The sequence below is a fragment of the Gossypium hirsutum genome, chromosome A06 (genome assembly GCF_007990345.1).
Source record: "Gossypium hirsutum isolate 1008001.06 chromosome A06, Gossypium_hirsutum_v2.1, whole genome shotgun sequence".
NCBI lineage: Eukaryota > Viridiplantae > Streptophyta > Magnoliopsida > Malvales > Malvaceae > Gossypium > Gossypium hirsutum.
In genome coordinates this window covers 25,582,799-25,592,505 of record NC_053429.1, presented here as the reverse complement: position 1 = coordinate 25,592,505, position 9,707 = coordinate 25,582,799, and the positions used below count along the sequence as shown (strand labels likewise).

At 31.5% G+C, this 9,707-nt stretch overlaps 1 protein-coding gene across 11 annotated transcripts; it reads right to left on the bottom strand.

Annotated features, from left to right (window-relative positions):
* Positions 1 to 3,778: 3,778 nt before the first annotated feature.
* LOC107942926 (homeobox-leucine zipper protein ATHB-8) lies at positions 3,779 to 9,707 on the bottom strand. 11 transcript variants are annotated; one of them, XM_016876656.2, is made up of 12 exons: positions 9,529 to 9,707; positions 9,260 to 9,418; positions 8,968 to 9,068; positions 8,731 to 8,821; positions 8,006 to 8,101; positions 7,801 to 7,914; positions 6,836 to 7,001; positions 6,275 to 6,473; positions 5,431 to 5,498; positions 4,931 to 4,997; positions 4,796 to 4,846; positions 4,076 to 4,110 (listed from the first exon to the last, which is right to left on the bottom strand). In XM_016876656.2, the coding sequence occupies exons 2-8, from the start codon at positions 9,353 to 9,355 to the stop codon at positions 6,397 to 6,399; spliced, it is 741 nt and encodes a 246-aa protein (XP_016732145.1). In that variant the 5' UTR covers positions 9,356 to 9,418; positions 9,529 to 9,707; the 3' UTR covers positions 4,076 to 4,110; positions 4,796 to 4,846; positions 4,931 to 4,997; positions 5,431 to 5,498; positions 6,275 to 6,396. The 11 variants fall into 11 exon arrangements, with proteins under 11 accessions (XP_016732148.2, XP_016732147.2, XP_016732142.1 ...); XM_041115523.1 differs by having other exon boundaries at positions 5,431 to 5,472; XM_041115524.1 differs by having other exon boundaries at positions 6,292 to 6,473.

Sequence of the window (9,707 nt, the reverse complement as noted above, 5' to 3'; positions counted from 1 at the left end):
TTTGGGTCACTTTGACTTTTTTTCGATACTGTCTCACTAACAATTCTTTTTCATTATTCTAATACTTTTTCCACTCGTTTTGACTTTTTCTGAATTTTTTTCTTTTATTCGCACATTTTTAGCTTGACTTATAATTACTATATCACACTGTTTCTTCCTATTTCATTCTGATTTTACAAAACCACCATTATGTCTCTACCTATCCTTAAATACATATGGTCCGACATCCAAGTTTGTATAGTTCAAATACCAAAGAAAAAGGATAAGTAAAATATATATTTGGCTTTGGGTTTTGTATGAAGGTTCTTTAAGAAGTGATTTCTGGTTCAAATATAGGTACTAAAGGTCGATACGTAGGGTTGGCTTTTTGGATCTCAGTTTATACCAAACAATGCCTTAGGTCATCCCTAGGTATTTCAATATTCATGAATTTAATCAATTAAATAATCACAACTTTAATCATTTATTATTCATACTAGGATGCTCGTCTCCCTATATTTTCTCTATCATTTGGTATATTCAATTACTAACTGCCTATTTACAGTGAAAAATATAGAACTTAGTAATCTAATAATTAAAAATCTAAAATTATTCATTATCATGCCAAATTTACAATAAACACGATTAACCTAAATACATGCTCCTAACCAATCACTTGTATTTCTACAAGCTCAAGCACAATTTCGACAAAAAAATAAAGGAAAATAAAAATAAAAGCATAAAATAAACACGTGAATTTCCTATGTTACCCCCCACACTTTAGATAGCACATTGTCCTTAATATGCAACCCTAAAAATACAAGAAAGAAGTTACCCAATTGATCGTGACATTTGACCACCTCTAGACGTACTAACGTCTAGAGTAAATTTCCTGCAACCAAATATGAAAGTTAGGCAGTTTCGACAAGTATATGAGTTAGGTTGTAATATAGTTTTTACAATAAAGTAGGTGAGTACTCCGAGGATCGTACCTGAGGAAGGCGAGTACTAAATTAATAATAACCTAAATGGTAATAGATCTAATTGGTATTTAAATTAAATTAAATTAGCTAACACATGCTAATTGTTAAGAACCAATATTTATGTCATATTCAATTTCCATATCAACCATAAAGCAATCAAACATTTATATACCATTAACATTTTGCCATCCCCATCCTTGTTCAATAAATATTATTAAATCATCTAACTTACTATTCAAATCCCTTTCTAGAGTCTATTGCCTCACTCGTATTCATTTCGGCCCCTAGGTCTCATTTTTATTTAATTAGCAGAGTAGTTTACATGCTTTCTATATCATAAACCAAGTATACATGTATAACACACCAATTTCATTATCATCTGAAACCCTTATTCTACTTTTATCATCCTAGGTTGCTTAACAATGATGACTTTTACTATATACACATTTTACCATTTCAGGTGGCCCGATAATGATGGTTCTCACAATTTACTTATTCCACCATCCTAGATAGCCTGACAATGATGGTTTTCGCTACATACACATTCTACCATCCTGGATGGTTCGACAACAATGGTTTTCAAGCTAACGCATGCCAACTAATTCGACGGTACTCGAGACTATTAATAGAGCAACATTAAATCAATATACATAATAACTGCATACCACATTTCAATCTTATCATCAATTCATTTCATACATCATATATCATTTATAAAATCATATTGTACTCATTTTTACTATACTTAGACCAATTCAGTGTCTCACATTCAATACCGTCACAAAATTCAATTCAATCCCCTTTCTTGATATTCAATATATATCACAACAATTCAATTCATACGATCGTGAATCACCACAATATCCAATTTTTCTGTTAACATGTATATGCAAACAATGAAATCGATCCCAAATCATAAAAGTACAAACCGAGGGTCTCGAGTCTCTCGTCAACAACTCTCATTTGTCTTTTCCTTCTTGATGGCTCAGTGTTGACGTTAGCTACGTATGATAACACAACAAAATAAACAATATAAATTCCCATCGGATTCACTATAAAATACAAAGTCAAGCATATTTTGCAATTTATTCAATTTAGTCCCTAAACCTGAGACAAGAATAACTTTTGATATAAAGCTTCGGACTAAAATCTGATATCACATTTACTCATTAGGGACCCCCATACTTTTTATCCCTAGCATAATTTCACAACACATTTTTATTTTATTCAATTTGGTTTCTAATGCAACAAAACTAACAATCAAGCTTATTAAGCTTTTTATTTCTATCAATTTAAAGCCTAATTCATCAATTTCTCAATAATGAAAACCTATCAAAATCTCAAAATTGAACAAACTGGTACATGGGCTAGCTAAATCAAGCTCCTATAATCATAAATATATAAAAATCAAAATAAAATAACTTAGGGACTTAAATTTTGGCCGATTGTTTGAGAAATTTTAAATCTTTCTTCTTCTGTTTTCTAATGGCTACGGTGAGATAAAGAAAGAATATGAAAGCTTCAACTTATTTTGGCTTATATACTAAGCTTAATGCTTAATTAACTTAATTAACCTTTTATTGATTCTTTAATTAAATTATTTTAATTGTTATTTTAATCTTAATGCAAATCATCATTACAATCCACTATTATCCAACTAAAATTGGTTTATTAACCATTTTTTTCCTTTGGATAATTTTTATCTAGGTCTCCAAGCCTTTTTCTAATTAAAATTCTATAGTGGTTGAACTTTTACAATTTAGTCCCTAAGCCTTAATTAAACATATTTTCGGCTAAACTACTTAATTAAATTTCAATATATCTTTATATTAACTCCATAAATATCACTATTTAATATTTATGGACTTGATTTATAGGAACAAGGTTTCAAAATCACATTTTCTGATACCACTAGAAACCGGATTGTTATAGGAAATGAAAATCTGATGTGTGAATAATATGTATGAATACATGTCTGTATATATATGAAATTATTCACAAAATAAGAGGTAAAGGATTAATATTACATGAACCACTTACGAAAGTCTTAAATGTGAAATTCATAATGTCATAGGCTAACAAACTACGAAAATGTAAGTTGAACCCTAAAAGTCGATTAACTTAACTAATTCGTTAGTAGTGCTAAAATGTTGTGAGTAAGTATTGATATAATGTGTTTAAGATGGGTTTAACACAAATAAAATATAGGATAAGTAGGTTGCAATAGTTACTTGCTAAGCTTTTCGAGGTTAATGTGTTAATTGTTTAAAACGCGTATGTTTTTGACTTTTAAGAAGATGGTGCCCTTGACTTGGGAGCATTCACTACAGCAAAACAAGTTTTTAGCGGCGTTTTTTTGGGCCTATAGCAGCGCTAATAAGCGCCACTAAAACTATTTGCGGCGCTTTTACAAACGCCGCAAAAACCGCCGCTAAAGACGACACCGCTAACATTTTGTGGCGTTTATGAAAAAAAATGCCGCTAAAAGTCATGACCTTTAGCGGCGCTTTTCCCACATGACCTTTAGCGGCGCTTATCCCACAAACGCCGCTAAAGGTCATGACCGTTAGCGGCGCTTATCCCACAAACGCCGCTAAAGGTCATGACTTTTAGCGGCGCTTTTCCTACAAACGCCGCTAAAAATTACCTTTTAAAAAATTATTTTATTTTAATTAAATAATATTTATTTCTATGTTAAATATTATATTATTTTTAATTTTTGAAATTTGAAATCTAAACTATATACTTTTAAGGATAAATAAAAAATATTAATTAAATTAAATTTTCTATTAAAATTTAAATTTCAAAACTAAATATAAAAACTAATGAATTTAAATTTAATACATAAACATTGATTCAATATGTAATTTAATACATAAAAAATAACACACACAAACACAAAGTATAACAATTTCTAAAACAAAAATCATCCTCATGAGAAAAGAATGCCAATTCATCATCACCTCTCATTAATCAAAGGAAAAAAATCAAAAAAAAAAAAGAAACAATATACAACAGAAGGCTGGTTCAAGCTTATGTGAAGCCAAAGTATTGCCATGCCTGCATATAACTTAGAGAAGTCCTTTGATGCTTTCAATTCAACCGCCAGAAAATCCAAAACACCGAAATAGAAAGCCAAAGTATACACCTGTAAGCCAAAGTCAGGCCAATAAGGAAATCACTTATACGACCCTCAAAGCCACATATGTCAAAGAACATTATCTGATCTCTTTGAATTATGATGTGGAAAGATAAATTTTTAATAATGCCACCATAATGCAAGAATTAGAATTTGTTTCGACAAAAGTCATTGTTCATGTTATTAATCATGTGTCTTTGCATGTACATGCATTGCATCTAAAACCTACATAGTTTAAATAAAAAATATCACCAAATCCATGGCCTATCCTCAAACAATCTATTATTTAGATATGTAAACAAGTCAAACAGAAAGCAGCTCATGGCAAAGCATTTTCCTGATCCACTATGTTAGTTGTTTTTATCTTTATTTCTTCCTCGAGTTCAATTTTAAACCTCAAAATATTTAAATATATTGATGCTCAGAATGCTTAATATTGCGGACAACCAACACAATAGTCTAAAACTGGTTTATCTACTATGAAAAAAATACTAAATTGTAAGTTACATGGAGAACAATTTCAATTATTTTCACTTCAGAAAGCACCAAAAGAGTTGAACAACCTGCCTAAATTTCATCTGTTAAGGTGGAAAACCTCAGTTACACAAAAGCCTCTCTCAGCCTTTTTGAAATAAATAACTAGCAACTACTGTGAATCTTATAGCAAAAATATATATAAGAACAAGTATCTTACCTCTGCAACAAAAGGCCATAATTTGCTCAATTGCTTGTTCAACCATTTTGCCTAAAAGGACAACATAGTGTAAGACAGTAAGCAACTACACTGCATAAAATCTTAACACCAAAATGGAAACACCTTTTTCTACACCTAACACATGCAAATGTATCTAGTCTTTGAGATGCATATTTTATGCCTTGTCGCATAATGCTCTAACCTAAACAAGATAATACGAAAACAGAGTTACAACCAATTATAACCCAGATGAAACAGGGAAGAAAAACGAGGACTTCTATTGATCAACCTGAGAACAAAACAATACAAGTAAAACGTAGAAAAGTCTTGCAAATACACCAAGTTCTTTCGAAATCAACTACATCAAATAAATCAAAAGAATATATAAATGTTTTAAATGGAAGAGAGAAAAAAGCTGATTTTTTTTTCATTAATTATAACTAAAAGTTCACATGGCGATAGAAACTAATGCTATTGGAATAATATCTTAAAACAAATTCAATTAAAAAATGTTTTGGTATTCATTTCGTAGCCAAATATAGCCTAATCTATTAAAATAATTATACAAAAAAATTAAGTGCTCAAAATTTCCATACTTTCTTGAGAAAGAAACAGATCGTGAAAAAAAAAAGTACCTGCTGCTCCGAAAGTGGCTTACATTGCATCAGCTGCAAGATCTGTTCATCGAGATCGAGGGCTGAGTCTGTTGGTGCACCCATTTTTGATAATTAAGTAGCAAGAATAGAAATGATAAAGAAAGGGAAAGACCATCAAGGCTGGTGGTACAAATTTAGCACAAAGACCGAAAAGGTTAAATAGGAATCCAGAATATCTTTTATCCCTCGAAACCAAATAATGAAATTACCTGACAAATGCCTTACTGGTATTTTAACTATAATTAGTACAGTTTTTATATTAATGAATTAAAAGTTTAAAGTTGTGATTAAATAGATTGCCAGGTTTAATATGTTCATTTTCTCTACAGCAAAAAGTTTCAAATTAGTAATTATAATTTTGAGTGTTTAAAAAATTTGTATAATCTATCAGATTTCTTAATTCAAAATTATCAATCATATTCAATATATTGAATCAATAAATTATTTGTGCGATGACTGTAGCCTTTTTTAAGATAATTTCTTCTATTTTCACATATTTTAAGAGTCATGAGTATTACCTTATAGTATTTTATTTGGCCACTATTTTTATTTTTTTAATTAAATAGAGAAGTGTTTATTAATTATACATATGCATATTTTACAATAAAAAGATAATATGTCAGACTCCCCACTTGTTATCATTTTAATATTTACTGATTGTTTAACTAAATACATTATGATAATCAATGGGTAAAAAATGATTTTATAAATTATTATAATTTCATGAAAAATTTAATACTAAAAAATGTAATATAATAAAATTTGCTATTCAAGTGATGGAAATTAACTAATTAGATCTGCTATTCAAGTGATGGAAATTAACCTCGCTATCAAAACGACCTTGCCTGAGAAGTGCAGGATCTAACAAATCTCTACGATTTGTAGCAGCCGAAAATATAACACCTTTGCCAGTATCAAACCCATCAAGCTCTATTAGTAGCTGATTCAAAGTAGTTTCCCGCTCCTGAGTCGCTGCATTATTATACATGTGGTCTGTTGTTTCCTTGAAAATCTCCTGACGTCTGATCAGATAGAAAGAAAGAGAGAAAATCATTTACATATGATCTTAAAGACAGCTATGTTTTTCTCCTCTCCACTAAATTCATCTATAGTTATCTTCCTACTCATAATTGCAATGATAATTGGCCTGTAAAAGGTACCGAATGTAGCCCATTCTCAGTGTCTTATAAAATACCATAAAAGATAACCAAGGAAACTATATTTCCATTTCCAATCACTTGATTTAAATCAGATGCAAAATATTAATGCTTAGTTGCAAACTATATTTGCTAAAGCATTCGCCTTCAGATGACTATTACAATATAGATATATAGAGAAAAAGCAAGTTCTACCTTCTAAAACAGGAAAAGAACAACGAACTCACAATTTAATTTAAGAACCCACTTCCCGTTTAAAATTGCCATGAGAACTTTAAGTGTCCTAGTGCATGCACCATTCTCATCTGTAGAGGCAGTCACATGAGTGACATCCGGCCTCCAAAACTTGGATACAGTTACACTAATCATTTTTGCAAACTTGACTAGAAGAAACTGCAATAAAATAAAACAATAAATAACTAAATAAATACCACGAGAGTAAATTGCTGTGAAAAGAAAAGCCCATTAAGGGTATTCTATCAATCGAAGAATTTCCAAATTAGATTTTGCGTATCCATTTCATCAATCATGAAACTTTTAGCACCAAAAAGAATCAATTAATGAGAAATTTCAGTACTTGCAAAAAGGATGCAAAGTTAAGTCAAATTAAGAAAATGGCGATGCCTTTTTAACTGATTTTATTCAGCATTAAGCTTCCAGTTATCCAACAAGGTGGTTGAGATTTCAAAATAGCTGGGTTACAATATCAGACAAACCTTTTGATGAATAAAACACTATTAAAACCAGTAACAGAGAGTTGGACAAGCCGATTTGTCAATTGCTTGCCTTGATTTATGCACAATTCCTAATTGAATTTTTGTTTATCATTTAGGTAGAAGGTCATGGCATTCACTCTTCCAATATATGATGTTGACAAATCAAGATTGAAGAAGACAGAAATGAGTTATAGATATGTACTTGGATCCCGAAAATAGAAATGCTTTTCTTTATTTTCCTAATAATTTACCACTATACTATTTATTATGCTATTCTTTTCTTGGATTTATATCAGAAACAGGTCTTGGGAGTTGAAATTTGTGGGGATAGCATATGTACTCACATGCTCAGTATACCCTCAATAATTGGGTATGGTGAACAATTTAAATACACATACTAAGATCTCTGGTTTTGTCCAAATATTCACATAGACTTAGTTGGAAAAGTAGGATAAATTTGATATTAATTAACTTACCTGCATATAAAGCAGTTCAATGGTTCCACCATTTCCAGTGGACAACACGTTTGTAACATCCACAGCTCGGCAATCACGATACCATGAAGGCCGATCTTTAAGGATTTCAGTGACCTACATGAAAAAGAAAACTTATATTGATCAGTCAATTCTTCTCCAAATTTGAGCCAAGAAACGTATCAGTAGAAAGCAAAAATGAACTTACTCTTGTAGGATCCAGTCCCACAAGTCTGCATGCACGTGCTGCCACACCACTGCAACCATGAGAAATAGCAACGATTCCAATAGAATCCGAACCAGGCTGCACAGGTAAGAAAGATATTAGCAGTAGCTAGCAGGTAAATTTGGCGCAGGCATTTGGAGCTAAGATTACTATTCATCAAACAAGAAGTTTTAACAAGGCTAGCTCTTTTTCTTAACTAGCATAATGATATTGGATTACTATTTAATTCAAGTTATGTTCTAGAAAGGGAGCAAAAAACAAGAGATCCATTTGAGAATATCATATGCATGTTTGAGTCCCAAGGTACAATCTACCTGGAATCTGTATGTAATGATTTAAAAGAAAGATAACATCATGCTATTACCTAACAATTGGTTCTCCAGTTTTATCTTTATCAGTATTAATTCATTATTAAAAAAAATCCGTAGATTAAAAAATTTTAAAGGTAAAAAGAAAAAGAAAATCCAACTCATATGGGAAACAGGGAAATATTAGTAACCAATAGAAAAATGGGAAAGTGGGGTTGTTCCTCGATATTGAAATAACAAATATGGGTTAGGATGTTGCTTAGAAGATTAGCAAGATTTTATGCTTTGTTATATAAATAAGAATTTATCGATAATGACAATGAATAATGGACTACACTAATATAGTTTAATAGTATTTTACAAAGAATAAAAGAATGATGATAGCAGAGAGAGAGTTACCTTCATCCCAGGCATTTGGACCCACTCGACAGCAGTTCCAGTGGCCTTTGAAAGAAACTCTGTTAAAGTTTCCTCTGCAATGTACAAAAGTCTGGAATGCAAAAACAAAAGCACATAAGGCGCACTAGCAATTATACAGCAACAAAACAAAGATTCAATTTCATAGATAAACGAGGAATGAAAGGGACATAACAATGGGAGTGTATAACAGTGACAAAATTTCCTACTACTACTAACCCTGTAGGGCTGGCATCCCTTGGCGGATGTTGAGGAGTCAAATGGTGTTTACCGCTCGTCACTACTGATTCACAACTTGTATCCGTGGTAGCTAAAGTCGTCTGTAACCACAACAACAACCAAAAAAAAAACCACTGCAATTAACAAAAATTCCCATATTTGAAAGCAAATCAAACATTTTCAAGTAAAGGGTACAAAAAAATTATAATATGATTGTACTGTAAAGTCCTCTTCTTCTTCTTTTTTTTTCCTTTAAAAATATGAAACGAGAAAGGGAAGATGAAGTTCTTACATTTTGAGTCTGTTGGCGGAAATAGTTGTTTTCATAAACAAGCTGTGAAACTTGCTTTTGTAACCTATCATTCTCCTCCATCAACAGTTTATTCATAGCTGTCAACTTCCTATTCACAGCTTGGAGGCGTGATGCTTCTTTTCGTTGTTTTCTCTACATCTGTGATTAAAAATAAACAAAAATTCAACAACCACATAAAATCATCAAAAAATGGTGGAACCATTGAACTGCTTTATATGCAGATAAGACTTTATATGACACAACCCCACCTTCAACGCCGTCGTCTAGTTCACTGCCATCTCTTCTATCTCAGAGTCTAACTGGAAACCAAATCAAGACTGCTGCCGGAGAGTTTCTTGATTGAAAATAGCAACGGAGGGGTGAGATGGGGGTGTTTTGAGAATATGATTTTAGGGTGAAAATTAGGGGTTTCAGTGGGGGAAAATTT